This window comes from Mytilus edulis, chromosome 4, assembly GCF_963676685.1.
Source record: "Mytilus edulis chromosome 4, xbMytEdul2.2, whole genome shotgun sequence".
Lineage (NCBI taxonomy): Eukaryota > Metazoa > Mollusca > Bivalvia > Mytilida > Mytilidae > Mytilus > Mytilus edulis.
Genome location: NC_092347.1, coordinates 38,870,455 through 38,888,324, shown reverse-complemented (window position 1 = coordinate 38,888,324; position 17,870 = coordinate 38,870,455). Strand labels below are relative to the sequence as shown.

The following is a 17,870-nucleotide window of genomic DNA, read 5'->3' as shown; positions in this document are numbered from 1 at the left end:
AATTGAGAAATACTTTGACAAATAATTTAAAATTAGCATCTTTTCATTGACATATGCTATTTCCTAGTTATTTCACGGAATGTATGAAAAAAACTGTACATGAGAATTTGAAATTTTAGTTGAGAACGCATTACTGACAAGTGAATTAGTTTAGAACATTAAATGAGGTATGGGCTTTGCTCATTGTTGAAGGCAGTACAGAGACCTATAGTTGTTAACTTCTGTGTCATTAGGTCTCTTGGGAAGAGGTGTCTCATTGACAACCATACCACATCTTTTTTTTTTTATATGAGTGGTTATGTAGAGAGTGTCATGCTCTCTGCCATGAAAGAATCCTTGCAACAACCATTTGAGGAAATCATAGATGGCCTGTTGCAATGCTAAGTTTTTCCCATATTCATCACCCTATTAAAATTATTAATTTGTTCTGATCCTGTAGACATATTTGCCACTGGACATTAAAAAAACAAGAATCAATCATTAATATTTCATTATAATCTCAAAGTGTTTTTAGATATCTGGATTTGTTAAATAAAATTACTGTGAAAAGAAGGTCTGTTTCAGGAAGGATGATGATTTTCCCAAAGTAGTTTCCTCTGTAATAAGTATGCAAAACATTTTACTTTAGAATGAAGCAGTTGGCAAAAATTTAAATCATAGTTGTACATACATATAAAACTTTGAAGTATTGATTCCATAATTATTATAAATCATTGATTTTTTAAATGTTTTAAGGAAAATACTATTGTATTAATTATACCCTTTGATGCTATATGAAGTATTAAAGTTATCTTTAAAATATAAGGCATTCAATATTTCATGCTTGAAATTATTTTTGTTCTTTCTTATCCTGATATTCCAAATAGCTGTTTAGATTTAAGCCATAACAATTTGTTTACAGCCTAAATTGGAAAGCTGTTTCTGAAATTACAGATTTAGATAAAGATTAAATTGACATAGAAAAGAATACAGGTTCTGCTATGACTGATGAATTTTCAAGGTTTGAAATTGACAAACAAGTTAATAATTCAGGAGCTAAATAGTTAATAATTCAGGAGCTAAATAGTTAATAATTCAGGAGCTAAATAACATAACCAAGTTTACCAACAGAAAGTAGTTGTTTGGCTCTAATTTGGAAAATAGATGGGGGGAATCACTGTTTGGGGGGGGGGGGGGTACAATTTTCAACATTTAAAGCTTGAATAACTAAATTATCTGAACAATCGGGTACCTAGCTGTGAACTTATCTTAGCTATACTAAATTCCAATTTAGTTGATCACCCTCATTGCGAGTAAAATCTCAGTCAAAATACATCTCAGAATTTTACAAATATACATCTCTGAAACCGATATTATCAAGATGCTTGATTTCTTGATTGACAACATATTTGTTACGTTCGGAGGACGTGTTTTTCAACAGACTGTCGGCATACCAATGGGAACAAACTGTGCCCCTCTACTTGCTGACTTGTTTCTTTATTATTATGAGGCTGACTTCATGCAGGAACTTCTTAGGAAGAAAGATAAGAAGTTAGCAATATCCTTTAACTCTACTTTCCGCTATATAGATGACGTTCTTTCACTAAACAATTCAAAATTTGGTGACTATGTGGAACGCATCTATCCCATCGAATTGGAGATAAAGGATACTACAGATACAGTTAAGTCAGCTTCATATCTTGACTTACATCTAGAAATTGACAATGAGGGTCGGTTGAAGACAAAACTTTACGACAAAAGAGATGATTTCAGCTTTCCAATTGTGAACTTTCCATTTCTAAGTAGCAACATTCCAGCAGCACCTGCATACGGGGTATATATCTCTCAATTGATACGATATTCCCGTGCTTGCATTTCCTATCATGATTTTCTTGATAGAGGGTTACTGCTCACAAGGAAGCTATTAAATCAAGAGTTCCAAATGGTGAAGTTGAAATCATCCCTTCGTAAATTTTACGGACGCCATCACGAGTTGGTTGACCGTTATGGAATAACCATTTCACAAATGATATCGGATATGTTCCTCACGTCGTAACTACAATCCCCTTCCCTTTCATGAATTTGACCTACCGAATTAGACTATTTACCGGATTTGTAATCACATAAGCAACACGACGGGTGCCGCATGTGGAGCAGGATCTGCTTACCCTTCCGGAGCACCTGAGATCACCCCTAGTTTTTGGTGGGGTTTGTGTTGTTTATTCTTTAGTTTTCTATGTTGTGTCATGTGTACTATTGTTTTTCTGTTTGTCTTTTTCATTTTTAGCCATGGCGTTGTCAGTTTGTTTTAGATTTATGAGTTTGACTGTCCCTTTGGTATCTTTCGTCCCTCTTTTATACATTCTGAAGACTGAAGTATGCCTTGGGTGCAGGATTTTCTCGCTGCATTGAAGACCCATTGGTGGCCTTTGGCTGTTATCTGCTCATTGGTTGGGTTGTTGTCTCCTTGACACAGTCCCCTTTTCCATTCTCAATTTTATGAATAAAGTAATTGACAAATAAATCAGGGAAAACAATTATTAAAGGTCAGTTGTTACCAAACTTCATGAGATAATGAAAAGGCTTTATTAGGTTGTAGTAGAGTAGCCAATCTTGACATCATTCAAAGATACAGTGTTATGATAAGCTCTGAATTGATTAAGAGTGTGTTTCTTGTCATGGACACTTGACCAGCATGACTTAAAATTTGACATGTGGTTTAGCGGCCATAACCCTTTATCCATCATTTAGGACAGGAGATATCTGAATTTTGTTGTTGAGTTGTTATCTAGAGGAAATGTATGTCTGGCACAAAAATGATAAGTCTGTTATCTCTGATGGGATTTTACAACCATTTGGTTGATGCAACAAGTGAGGGGGGATAGGACCTTTATCGGGACTCCGGGATCAGGACCCCTCTTACCCCCCCCCTCACAAGTGGTGGAGGTTTCATCATTCTATCTTGTTCTTTGTTTTTTTTTTCTTCTTTTTTTTTTAATATTTGAAGGTTAAATTTAACTAGATACTGGAATAAGAATCTTTTGGGGATAATCTACTGAAAATTTCTCTTTTTGAAACCTCAAATGAATTTTTCAAAACATATTTTTTCAGAAATAACTCCTGTAATCCTTTAATGGATTAAAGAAGGATACATTAACTTATTTTTTTAATTATTAAAATGCATATTATTTAAATATATATAAATGATGATTATAGTTAAATGAGAAAATCAATATAAAGATTTGTTTTGCAAAAAAAAGATGTGTAGTAAAGAATATCCTCTGGTGTCTTTCAGTATTTCACTGTCAGATACAGATGATAATGTCATACTTATATTACACCTTAAAATTTATCTGTTTTAACAATCTTTATAGCATTTGGTCAATTCTATATTGATTTTTATCAAGATATAAAAAGAAGTGAATGAATGGTATGGGCAAAGAAGACAGCAACTAAATGAAACAAAAATTTGTCAACATACAGTCTTGGACTACAGACATTACCGTAGTAGTCAATATGTCAAGATCTAAATTGCTCCGTGTCCAGAAACATTGTGAATAGATTAATCAGAAGCCATTGATGATCTATCCTAAAAACCTAATTACCTAATTGATAAATAGATAAAGTTCTAAAATAATAAATAAATATTACCAGTTATATATGTCACACTCCTGGCTTTAGTCTTTAGGGACATGCACATAAATAAAGTTTTTTTTCTTCTTCAAAATGTTGAATGTTAAAATGAAAATTGTTTAAGATTTAAAAAAATATTATATAAATTGATATCTCTCTCTCTTGAAACTGAATTGATAAAAAATTGCAAGAAACACCTTGTTTATTGTGTATATTAACTTTAATCTTCTAGATCAAAATTCAGGTGGAATAATCTAAAATTAATTCTGACAGAAAAAAAAAATTATACAAACACGTCATATTTTTCATGCGTCGAAAGCGCATTACAAAACTTCCCTTCCTTAAAATTTGAAAGCCAAGGATGTTTTAGAATCGAAACAGAAGAAGAACTTTATGACAAAAAAGGACCTAAAATATAGCCTAAATCCAGAAACTGGTTATTATATAATAACTTTGATACTTCTCCACATATTTTTATTCCTCCCACCCCAACTACACTATCATTTTTCATCTTCAATTACCATGTACCCAACCCTTGCTATACTTTTTCCCTTGTTTTAATGATCCATATGCTTGTCAACCCAGAAAATGACTTACAGATTTATTTTAATATCTGAACTGTACATTAATTCTATTTCTGAAAGTGATCAAGTTATCTCTTTCATCTCAGAAAATCAGTCTTTTTATCAATCTATCTTTTAACAACCTGTCTTTTAATCACCTGTCTTTTAATCAACAGGGTTTTAATCATTGTATGCCTTTATATGTAATTATAAATCTGTTCTACCATGTATGAGATGGGTAAATAATAAGGATCAATCATGACTTTGATTCCAATTCATTAAAGTGATCTATATCAAAGAGATCTATAATAATCAATTGTACCCATTAGCAGTAATGGGAGTCCATCAGAGCAGTAGAACTTTTACTGCAAATCAATTTAACGAAGGACAAAATGTGATAATGTAGAAGACTCCCACAACCTGACTGAGACAAAACGAGAGTCCAATTTTTTCGAGTTTATTTTATACAGAATGTTTGAAAGAGAAATTGACTTGGTCAGATGTACTTGTAAAGGGACCTAGCTGCAATCAGAATGTTCAAAGATTTTAATCATTTTGACAAGATTTTCTAAATATAGCATTTTCAGTTTTATCCTAAAGGTGATCTGCCCACACGGCTAGTTGCTGAAAAAGCAGAAATAGATGTCTTTAATGTGATAATATAGTTTTGACTTTTTTCAGTGAAAGTGCAGAATAATGAGAACGATTGTACTTAGAACTACCCAATTAGAATAAGATCTCTGCACTAGCTCCGCCTTATCATTAAATTATTTTATAGACAGAAGTGCTCCCATGCTTGACTTGAAAGCAAAAGATTGAAAATATGGAGCAAGCACAAAGATCTTATTACAGTAAACTAAAATACGATTATAACTGCTCAATGGTAAGAGCATGCATTTGCAAGTCCACAAAAATGGCTTGAAATCAAGAATTTATTGCAGAATGTGATGTCTGAAAAGTTGAAAAAAAAAAATCAGAAATCGACCAATCAAAATACTGGATTTGCTTGTGCTCCTAGTACTGCATAAAGTTTCATGGTCAAAAGGCCTGTAGAATATTTGCTGAATAGATAAAAAATGAAATAATTGTGGCTAACAAAAAACCCCATTCTAATTGGCTTAAACTATCCAACAAAAGGTCACAGCTACCATATAATTACATTAAAACAACCTTTTCTGTGCAAGAGAAAGTGGTAATTGCGCTGCAAATTTTTGTTGAAATACCATTCTTCCTTGTATGTTATTCTATTGACACTTGACATTTTGATAAATTACGCCATTATTTGTGAAGTAATGGAAGCAGCAGACAACTGCTAATTGTTTCAAACAGAGCTCCATATTTTTTCGCTCGTTTTAAAGAAAGGTTATGTTTTATAATGATAGAAAACTTTATTTTTCAAAATTAAATTTTGCTTTCATTCTTTAAAGATTTATACCAGTTCATAAAAAGCATAGTCAAAATTAGTCCAAATAATTATGACGTCTTGAAAGGCTATTATATTTTTTTCTTTGACGTCTTACTTCGAAGTAAAGCGTCAAAGAAAAAAATTATTATAGCCTTTCAAGACGTCATAATTATTTGGACTAAGTCAAAATACACAATACAGCAACATATAAAAAAATGTTACGGAAAAAATCATAAACCTGTCGGTTTATCATTATAAATCTTGAAGGGGTTTATAAGTGAGAATTCAATGTTTTACTAATGTTAATTTATTTTCAAAGGTACCATTTTCGACGGTTTGAGATTTTATGATTACTTTAATAACTTGGATTAAATGGTTTTTAACAAATTCTGTATACAAATACAAACCTATTCGGAATCTTCTTTTATGTTGAGAAGTTAAATTTATGGTTCATGTTTGCTAAGAAAATCTAGGACAATTTGCTTCTTACGAATCTACAATAAGTGTGAAAAGGTCACCTTATATCAGGACATCTATCAAAGTGCTAAGGAATCACCAGTTCAGTCAGTTTGATCAATCACAATGACACTGTAGGGAAGAAGTAAAACAGACAACACAACCATATGTCCGTAATTAGTGCTCCTTTGACAGGAGGATGTGTCACTAAGAAAGTTTTTAAATTTGCGTCTAATTGGTAGGTCATTGTCCTTAATTAGTGCTCCACTGACAGACAGATCTGTCACTATCAAAGTTTTTAAGTTTCCATCTTATTTGTAGGTCATTTAAGCTTAACACTATTAGTATCTAGTTAAAAATATGCATTGAGATTTTTATACGACCGCCAAAAAAATTTTGGGATCATATAATGGTATGATGTCGTCATCTGCGTCGTCCGAAGACACATTGGTGTCCAGACAATAACTTAAGTTTAAGTGAATGGATCTCTATGAAATTTTTTAAGAAGGTTCAATACCACAAAAGAAAGGTTGGGATTGATTTTGGGGATGAAGGTCCCAACTGTATAGGAATAGCCAATAGGGGCCCAAAAGTGGCCCAAAACAAGCATTTTCTAGTTTCAGGATAATAACTTGTGTATAAGTATTATCATTGCTTCGAAATTGTACCACAATATTTGAAACCACAGGTAGTAGGTAAGAATTCATTTATAGGGGTTATGGGCCAACAGTTTAGGAATTAAGGGCCAAAAAGAGACCAAAAACAAGTGATTTTCTAGTTTCCAGACAATAACTAATACGTGTCAGTGTATGGATCTCTCTGACATCATACCACAAGGTTTCATATAACAACGGGAAGTCTAGGATTGAGTTGGGGTTAATTGCATCAAACATGTAGGAATTAGGGGGCAAAAAAGGGCCGAAAACAAGTATTTTTCTTGTTTCCAAACAATAATTTGTGTCTAAGTGTATGGATCTCTCTGAAATTGTACTACAAGGTTCTATACTACAAAGGAAAGGCTGAGATTAAGATTGTGGGTTATTGCTCCAAGGTGGGTTTCAAAAAGTTGGGGGGGGGGGGGGGGTATTTTGTTTTTCAATTTTTTTAAGGGGTTTTCATGTTTTTTTCACAATTTTTCAAATTTCAAATTTTTGAAAAGTTTCAAGAAAAAATCTTTGATTGCACAGTATTGAGCAAAAGATCTTTGACCACATTCATTTTGTGTCAGAAACCTATGTTAGGTCAAAAATTTGATCACAATCCAAATTTAGACAGTATCAAGCTTGAATATTGTGTCCAAATTTGCCCAAACTGTTCATGGTTTGAACTCTGCAGTCATATCAGGCTGCGCTCAGCGAAGTATTTTATTGCTCTTAAGATTCTGAACTCAGATGGCTAGATATAACAAAACTACATTTCCGTTCCACTGAAAAATTGTGTTGTAATGAAAATAAGAATCATTTGATTGATTGCTTAATGTCAAGTGACAAATATTTCATGAATTATCAGAACCAGCATGTGAAATTAATGTGTCATGCTATACCGGTAACTGGTAATTCAAGAACATAGCAATGTTTGAATGGTATCTTTTACAAGATTATAAACAGCCAAGTCATTTTCAAACATACATCTTTTGGAGGCACTTTGATCAAAAGTCAATTTTTGAATCAAAATGTTTTGGGTGAAAGGATGTTACCTTCAAAAAATTAAATTTAGAATGCTGTTAATGGTTAAAAATGTGCTAAATCAAGGATGTACAACTAACATATTTCCTTGCATAAAAAAAGGCATTAAACAATGGCATAAAATCATATTTTCACTTGAAGATCATCATCTCCAGATTCAGCAAATCGATAATACAATTAAGAAACAGAAGAAACGTAAGATACAATCTTCACATTGTATTTAATAAACTTCAGATAGAGAACTATTAGCCAATTGATTTCGGCAACCTTATAATAATCAAGATTTGTTTCAATCAATTATGAACTATATTGTCATCATTTGCACATTAATTGAAGAACAACAAATGATGTTACTTAACCAGGACATGCGACATCATAATGAACATGAAAGTTCTGTATGTCGTGTTTGTCAACAGGTTCATTACAAGACCATCTTTTAATTTAAGAGAAGTTATTGATTTTTTATGGAGATTTCTTAAGTGCTTCCTTTCTTTTTATAGATTAATTATATAAAAATATATAAAACCAGTCAGTAGAAACATTAAAGGTGTGGAATGGAGTCATTGAACGGGTGGGAATGACGGTCATTAAACCTTAATTCCATATAAAGTAGACAGATTTCCAGATTAGTTGGATTTCAGGAAGAAATCATATTCTGATTATAACACTGGTATAATGATGTTAAGAGATGACATAGCAATTTAATGGTATGCTCAAATTGCATACTTAATTGTATATAGATTAACATTGAAGACCTGTTGATGACCTTTTGCTGTTGTCTGTTCTTCTATGGTCGGGTTGTTGTCTCTTTGACACATTCCCCATTTTCATTTTCAATTTTATAGAAACATAATGGTAAGCTCAAATTGCATATTGGTATATATATTAAAAACAGAATGCATTTACTTACATGTATTTAGGTTAGATAGATAAACATCATAAAGGATTAGATCACCAACATTTAGTTTAAGGCTAGCCGTAGTTGACAAGGGCAATAAGTGTTACCTTTGACATTCAAACTCATGTTGGTTTCAGCACTCTAACATAAGTATGCCTCATGCACATTTTATGAAACTCATACTTTTAGGAATTTTGGATCTCAATGCTCTTCAACTTTGAACTTTATTTTGCTTTTTTTAAAACTTTTTTGGATTCGAGCGTCACTGATGAGTCTTTTGTAGACGAAACACGCGTCTGGCGTATATACAAAATTTAGTCCTAATATCTATGATGAGTTTATACACAATGCAAAGTAACAAAACTCATACATAGATCTCAAATTTGGCCATTGATTCACTTACAGTTTAAGAGTTGTGCCCCATAATAACTTTGTAATTTGCAAAACTTTTCATCCACACTTTTGCTTTAGTTAATAGCCTCATGCAAATTTAACGACACTTGGGCAGTAAGTAGCTTACCATTCTAGATGTTGTTGGGCTGATTTTTGTCTGTTTGCCTTTTGCTTTGGCCTAGAGATCCTTGTTAATTGGTTTACTAGACCTTTCTCAGCTTCGATGAGAGTTACATTTGATTGTTAGTAAGTTATAAGCGGGAGTTTCTCGCTACATTGAAGACCCATTGGTGGCCTTCAGCTGTTGTCTGCTCTATGGTCGGGTTGTTGTCGCTTTGACACATTCTCCATTTCCTTTCCCAACTTTAGTTAAGTTAACTTTCTTTCAGTTTATGAGGTATGTAAATGCAGTAAAACTCCTTAGGCAGAGTTGACCTTTGGCAGTAAAACTCTTTAGGCAGAGTTGACCTTTTGCAGTAAAACTCTTTAGGCAGAGTTGACCTTTAGTGGTTTAGACTGTTTTGTTTTTGGCATTTTTGGTATTAATGCTCTTTGATATTTATAATACATTTTTAAATTTTTAGTCAGAAATGCTCACAGATCTTGGTATTATGCATTTACTGTTTTACATTTAAACTTACAAATATAGTTGTACCATTACCAATGTCAATATTATACACATTACAGTGTCAAAGAGCAAATAAAACATAAAAGACCAATTAAAACAAGTTATTGTCACACTTTTGAGTGGATGAAAAGGGGTGCTTAATATACACAATTTAACTGCATACTTTATACGACCAAATACATTAATGACTATGACCGTAGGAGGAAATCTCATTCCTGACAGTTATTGTATATATGTTGACTGAGGATTGTAAAAATGGAGAAAATATTGAGGTGTACTCATAGAAAATAGAGAAAAAAAAGAAATCCAAACATAGTGAAAAACAAAACTTGTAAATAATTACCAGTAAGTAAACTTCTGTGATAGTATTTTTTTAACATTTGTCTTCTTTATGCTGATCTATAATAACAGATGGTATAAGATCAATGAAGATCGAGGGAAGATGTTTGTTCAGAAATCTGATTGTAATTAATTCAATATTTACAGCTTTGCTTCTTTGACTTTTTATGGGATTATCTGTGATGTCCAGGTTTAATATTTTGTTATTACCAATCACAAGAACAAATCAACTTTGAAATATATCGAGATTTTATGTCCATAAGCTGATGATATTGACCTTTATATATAGGTCACTGAGTAAATTTATGTGTAAAATAATTGACATATTTGATGACTTCTTGAATAAAATCAATTTTATATCACAAATTTGCTCCTTAGAGGACAAACTACTATTGTAAATCTTAAAGACCACTTCATTTATTACCATAGTAACCAATCAAATATTTCTCCATAAAAACAGATCGGAACTAGTTGTAAAAATATCCTAAGGGTCATTTAATATATAGAGAAAAATAATCAGTCGAAGGAAGTGTCCTTATACTGAAAAATTAATCCAGAATGGAGTAAATAACGTTTAATTTGACTAATATGAGACAAACAGTATTCTTAGAAAGAAGACTTGAATTAAATTGATCAAAAAGTTCAATGTCCTATTTGTGATAAAATAAAAAAGTAAACAGAACTTTTATAATTACATTTTTTTTGTACTCAAAATAAGTGTGTAAGAGTTATTATCCACTCACTCATAGAGTAGGTGGAATAAGTTCAACCACCTTGTCACTTTGTCTGTCAGTCTGTGTGTACAACAATAACTTTCGCTACATATCACTATGTAAGGGATTTTCCAATTCATCTTGGCTGACAACAGTCCCTTCTTGTTCAATTGTAATGTAATTTTAAATTTTTATTGGACCTGCTGGACATAAAAATATCTTATAAGACGAGTGGGTTATACTTGCCAAAAATGCATGCAAATTCCATGTTTTTTTTCTTAATAACAATTCAGAAACCTGAAATTATAAGCAGCACTGTAAACAGCCTCAAATAAGAAATAGAATGTAAAAAAGCCCAAAATTAGAGACAGCACTTAATTTAATAGACCTGAAATATGAAACAGCACTTAAGACTCAAATAGTCTGAAGTAGGAATCAACACTGCTAAATGCCAGAAATAAAAAGAAACAACACTGCAAAAAGCCAAAAATAAAATGACTTAAATAAGAAACAGCACTACAAAAAACCTTAAATAAGAAACAGCACTCCAAAAAAACTTAAATAAGAAACAGCACTTCAAAAAACCTTAAATAAGAAACAGCACTTCAAAAAACCTTAAATAAGAAATAGCACTTCAAAAAAACTTAAATAAGAAACAGCACTTCAAAAAAACTTAAATAAGAAACAGCACTTCAAAAAACCTGAATTAAGAAACAACACTTCAAAAAAACTTAAATAAGAAACAGCACTTCAAAAAAACTTAAATAAGAAACAGCACTTCAAAAAACCTGAATTAAGAAACAACACTTCAAAAAAACTTAAATAAGAAACAGCACTTCAAAAAACCTTAAATAAGAAACAGCACTTCAAAAAACCTTATATAAGAAATAGCACTTCAAAAAAACTTTAATAAGAAATAGCACTTCAAAAAACCTGAATTAAGAAACAACACTTCAAAAGTCAGAAATAAAAAAAACATCACTACAAAAAGCTACTCAGAAACAGACAAGAGCTACAGGTAAAATATGGACAGAAAATACCATTCATGTAATAAAATAAAATCATGGACAATATAGTTATGTCATAGGCATGAAATTGTTATTATGTGTTGATTTCGTGGATTTATAGTTTTCACGGATATTTTTACGTTGGGTAAAAATAATGGAATTAAAAAAAGGTCATTTGTATAAATGGATAAAAACTAGACTTGATCATAGTCCTTTACACAGATCTTTATGATGAGTTTATTTCGCAGCCTTTCTACTTTCTTTACTTTTTGGTTCCATCATTAAGCATGATAACTACTTCTAGTAAGTTATAGAATACCATGTACCGATAGTATTAGAGAGATGTGATTTGAAGAATCTCCTGTAAAACACTTTCAGCCTGAATATTTCTATATGTGCATATCACTTTATTTTAATAGCCTCTAAGCTTTTTGTTATTTGTCAGCTAAAGTTCTAATTAGATAATCTTTCCTTTTGTCTTTTACAAAAATGAACTCAATAAGATAGGTGATATCATTTGTGTTTGTTCTTAGAAATATCTACTCAAGGTTACTCAAGGTTACTTATAAAAAACGAAAAATATAGTAAAATACATTAATACTTGTTAAGAATTGAAAAGCTATTACGCCAAACTTGTTTATCGTAACGTTTATTTCTGGATCTAATACTATACAAAATAAACACTAGGCGGCCAAACGAATTAACTTTAGTATAATCACTATATTACGATCTTGACTTTGAAGTTATGTCATTTTCAGTGACACTGTATAATCATGTACCAATAATTTGTCAATAGGAATGATTTTCTTATGTGTCAAAGATACTACATTCTCGTTAATTTACAGTTAAGTCAGTACTGAGCTAGAATTGGATATTGATTCATTCCCCATACATCATTCTATTAAATTAATAACGTTTCTTTTGCTATTGTATTTTTACCAGTATTTTTATTAGCTATTACCATTTTGTGGCACTTTTGTCAAATTAGTATAGATGATATGGCATTAATGTCAGCACTCCTTTTTTCAATATCAAGGCTATCATTTGTGGACCAATTGTTGATTTGTCCTTGTCTTTAATTGAGAGGAATGCAGTTTTGATGTTGTCTTTTATATTGTAAACCAAACAATTTTTGCAAGCAAATTTTGTTTCACAGAGACTTTTATAAGTAGAGGAAAGTAACTTGGTTAAATGTGTCAATCTTGGATCTTCTCTAATATGTCCTGATGTTCATTAGTTGTTGTTTGTTGATGTGGTTCATAAGTTATAAGGTGTACTTTGACATATACTAAATTTAATTTTTACAAATTGTGACTTGGATGGAGAGTTGTCTCATTGGCACTCATACCACATCTTCATATAACTATTTACATCATCTAAGTAAGAATATATGAGGGTCTGGATGGGGTTTACTGAATAAAAAATAAAAGACAAAAAGTGCAGAATAATAGGGAATGCAGAAATAATCTGTCTTAGTAGGGTTACATGTCTTTATGTGGATTGTTGATACCTTGCAGTCTGCACCAAAAACTTTTTCAGCTACTAGTCCGAAGACCAATATTCCAACATTTTTCTTCTTGGTCAAAACAAAGTTTTGCAAAAACTTACTAGTCTGAATGAAATTTTACTAGTCAGGGGAATCGGACTAGTGGCTAACCGTGCAGACTGAGTCCTTGTGAACTAGCACATTAACAATTCTGCTTAGTGTGTTGGTCTTGTACAAAGCAAGGTTAAGATTCACAATTCATCATGTTTTCACCTTGAATATGCAGTTAATTTGCGGCTGGACATTAAGCAGCCGTAAATCCATCATCATTATCATCCTTCATATTTATATGAAAGAAGAATATAAATATATGATATTTCATTATCATGTAATGTTGGTGATTGAAGATGGAATGAAATTTTTAGTCATTGGAGTCATATGAGATCTCTGAATATCGTGAGAATATTTTATTGTGCATGAATGACTTCAAGCTTTCAAATAGATACAATTTGAAATTAAAAATTTTGCCAATATGATTCTTATATAACATGTATGAGGGAGGGTAGGAGGGGTCCTGATCCCGAAATCCCGGGGTTAAAAACCTGAAATCCTGAGGTCCCGAAATTCGAAAAAAGAATTCCCTGATCCTGAAAGGTTCAATCCTGAAATCCTGAGCTTAAAAACACCCGATCCCGGAGTCCTGAATAAAGGTCCTATCCCCCTCATGTATAACGAACCATAGAAGAATTAACTGTTGTGTCTTTGTCAATGAAGCATCAACAAAACAACACAAAACAAAACAAACCAGACATATAGTGGTCAACATACTGGTCTTTGAAAACAATCAAATCTTATATACAATTTAATGTTTCCAAGTTTTTGGGTTTAATTCATTACAAAAAGGGGGATTTCAAGTTTTCAGACAATTACTCAAAAATGCTTTGAGCAGTTTTCCTGAAATTTTGGAGAAATGTTTATATCTAATGAGGTAAGCTTCCATTCAATTTTTATGAATTTCAGATTTTACGTTTACTAGTTATGGGGTTTTATTCATTAAAAAAAGTTTTTTTTTTATATCATTGGGTTGCTGTCTCTTTGATGTCTCATACAACCAGATTATCCTTTAGTTATAAATGAAATGTCTTGTATCAGGTTTGCTCATTGATGTCTCATACAACCAGATTATCCTTTAATTATAAAAGAAATGTCTTGTATCAGGTTTGCTCATTGATGTCTCATACAACCAGATTATCCTTTAATTATAAAAGAAATGTCTTGTATCGGGTTTGCTCATTGATGTCTCATACAACCAGATTATCCTTTAATTATACCCCACGCAACGAAGTTGCGGAGGGTATAATGTTTTTGACCCGTCCGTCCATCCATCCGTCCGTCCGTCCGTCAGTCCGTCAGTCCTGTTTCTTGTCATCGCAACTCCTCTCAAACCACACAACAGAATTTCACGAAACCTTTTCAGATAATAAGGACATACTATGTAGTTGTGCATATCGACGCGAAATTGCAATTCAATTTTTTTTCTAGGAGTTACGCCCCTTTGAACTTATTTCCTTCAATGTACTACTGCAACAGTTTGTCATCGCAACTCCTCTCAAACCACACAACAGAATTTCATGAAACCTTTTCAGATAATAAGGACATACTATGTAGATGTGCATATCGACAGGAAATTACAATTCAAATTTTTTTCTAGGAGTTACGCCCCTTTGAACTTATTTACTTTAATGTACTACTGCAACAGTTTGTCATCGCAACTCCTCTGAAACTACATAACAGAATTTCATTAAACCTTTTCAGATAATAAGGACATACTATGTAGATGTGCATATCGACAGGAAATCACGATTCAATTTTTTTTCTAGGAGTTACGCCTCTTTGAACTTATTTGCTTTAAGGTACTACTTCAACAGATTGTCATCTCAACGTTTCTGAAACCACAGAACAGAATTTCATGAAACTTTGTAGATAATAAGGACATACTACGTAGATGTGCATATCAACAGGAAATTACGATTCAATTTTTTTTCTAGGAGTTATGCCCCTTTGAACTTATTTACTTCAATGTACTTCTGCAACAGTTTGTCATCTCAACTCCTCTGAAAACACACAACAGAATTTCATGAAATTTTGTAGATAATAAGGACATACTATGTAGATGTGTATATTGACAGGAAATTATTATTCAGTATTTTTTCTTATACAATTTTTTTTCCTTATACTTATTTAATTTCTCCAATGACTATGTGGGGACGTGGGGTATGTGAGCGTGCTCACTAAGGTTCTTTAATTATAAAAGAAATGTCTTGTATCGGGTTTGCTCATTGATGCAGGCAGTACAGTTACCAATAGTTGATTACTGATCTATGTTATTTGGTCTCTGGTGGATTTTTGTCTCATTGGCAAGCATACCACATCTTCTTATTTTATATGATTTGTATGCAGATAAAGGTGGATTGAAAAATATTCTTACAATACGGGAGCCATTTTCACAAAAAAATCTTACAATAAAAATTGATTGCAAGTTATACATAAATGTTCATGACCTACAAGTATTTTTTCTTATTTTTTGGGTTTTTTTTTTGTGAAATGAGTCGCTGCTGTTTCTTTATTTTGCTACATTTATTGCTTATGGACATAACAAGTTTATTCCCTGATTATTCCATTATTAAATAACACGATCACTGTAGTATCGCGTTGAGAGGCTTAAGTGATGTATTTTCAATAATTTATCTAAAAGTATTGTTATTTTATTTGCATAATTTAACTTCTATTGTTAAATGTCTCTTATCTTTCTTCCTAAGATTTCATTAAATATTCCGTAAATATCAGGTCTACATACGAAGCACTGGATTTTGAAAGATATTACCACTGGCGGTTCAGTTTGTATTGATCCACGGACATTTTTAGAACATTTTTCTATTTTCAGAGATATAAAGCCTGACAACATATTACTAGATGAAGAAGGTAATGTCACAGCAAATGATAGTTAGATTTTATATGATTGTAGGCCAGACTGCACTATATAAGTGCTTTCTGTGACATGAGAAAATGTCAAAAAGCGAAATTAAACGAAAGATTTTAAGGCGTAGAATTTAAGAAAGTGTTCAGTTATATGGCTTTTTGGAACTTAAGACATACGTATAACCAAATTTCATAACAAGTTTAAAAATTGTATTTTGACATTTTTCTAAAGCCATATATTAGATAAAAGCAGAGTTCATTCACCACTGGTTAGTATTTGTCCTAATATTTCACAAAATGTAAGTCCTAAAAAAATAAATTGTTAAAAACCTGTTTTTCATAAAATGTTCCTTTCTTTTTTAATTGTCACAAATTTCAAAAGTTTTTTATGACCTTAGAAAACTTTTTGCCTACAATTTTATTAGCCTCCCACTCCAAGCTATTTTCAGCAGATTATGCGATCCATTAATGCACCAACAATAGATGTAGCTAAATTGGGTATGTCTAATGCAAGGAAAGGCAAAATTGTCCTACTTATATTTTTAATTTGTTTCTGAAACATTATTGAGCAGTTTTAGAGTAGTGACCCCACTTTAGGAAATTCGTTTGTGGGATATGCCATATTAACAACTTAACCAATCTGGTTCTTGAAAGTTAAATTTATAAGTATGTAATACTTTATCCAACTTTTAAGGGCCCCTGATCGGGCATGCAGGAGCCCTACAGTTTTCACTCTGTTCATCCGACAACCATTTTTGGTAGCACAACATTATGAAATGATTTTCTGTGTCAAAGTTATTGGTTTCCTACCATATATGCATATTTGCTAGGCAAGGATTACGGTTCATTCCCTCCTCTGCACCTTTGTCGAGGGGGCTGGATCTTAATCCTTGGCTAGCAAAGATGCCATTTATGAGAATGCCACAGAATCACAACTTATATTAACTATACATGGGAACTTCTCAATGTAGATTCAAGCAAGTAACTTTTATATAAGTTACATAACCTTGTTTTTGACTTCAATAAGATCAGTTGCATGAACACGTTTTGGGAAAAAGTACATAATAATTAATTGAAAGTTACGTCACCTTCGATTAGTTATTGTGACAACGAAACTCAAGTTGAACAAGGAAATGTTTAATAATTCAACATAAACTTCATTAAGTATTGAATGTAATTGAATGATGTTCTCAGTCGAACTGAAAGTAGAAACCTGTTATTTATTGTAATCTAGTTAAAAAGCTTTAAGCTTAATAGTATTGCTTAAATTCATTGACTCAGTACACTATTCTTTCCAGGAAGTGATTTTTGAGTCATTGAATTTATTATTTTGTGGAAACCATGACAAACACAATAGATATAAAAAGATGTGGTATGAGTGCCAATGAGACAACTCTCCATGCAAGTCACCCAAGTCACAATTTTTAAAAGTAAACCATTATAGGTCAAGGTAAGGTCTTCAACACGGAGCCTAGGCTCACACCAAACAGCAAGCTATAAAAGGTCCCAAAAATTACTAGTGTAAAACCATTCAAACTGGCAATTTTTGCAATTTCAGTACAATAACTGCAAGGCTTTGTGCATATCATTTGGGTAAATTTGATAAAATCAGCAAGCAAACTTTTTAAAGCCTAAATCATGCATGTAAACATCAATCAGAAATCTTTAATTATTGGAAAACACTTCGGGTATTGATCAGAGGGGAA

General features: G+C 32.0%; 2 protein-coding genes across 2 annotated transcripts in view; one reads left to right on the top strand and one right to left on the bottom strand.

Annotated features, from left to right (window-relative positions):
* Positions 1–17,870, bottom strand: part of LOC139521850 (hephaestin-like) — a 331,235-nt gene that overhangs the window by 29,648 nt on the left and 283,717 nt on the right. The window lies entirely within an intron of this gene.
* The window catches only part of LOC139521852 (serine/threonine-protein kinase 32B-like), a 65,997-nt gene that overhangs the window by 28,765 nt on the left and 19,362 nt on the right, over positions 1–17,870 (top strand). Inside the window, exon 5 of the mRNA XM_071315512.1 lies at positions 16,130–16,167. Within this exon, the coding sequence (XP_071171613.1) occupies positions 16,130–16,167 (38 nt within the window). The remainder of the gene's footprint in view (positions 1–16,129; positions 16,168–17,870) is intronic.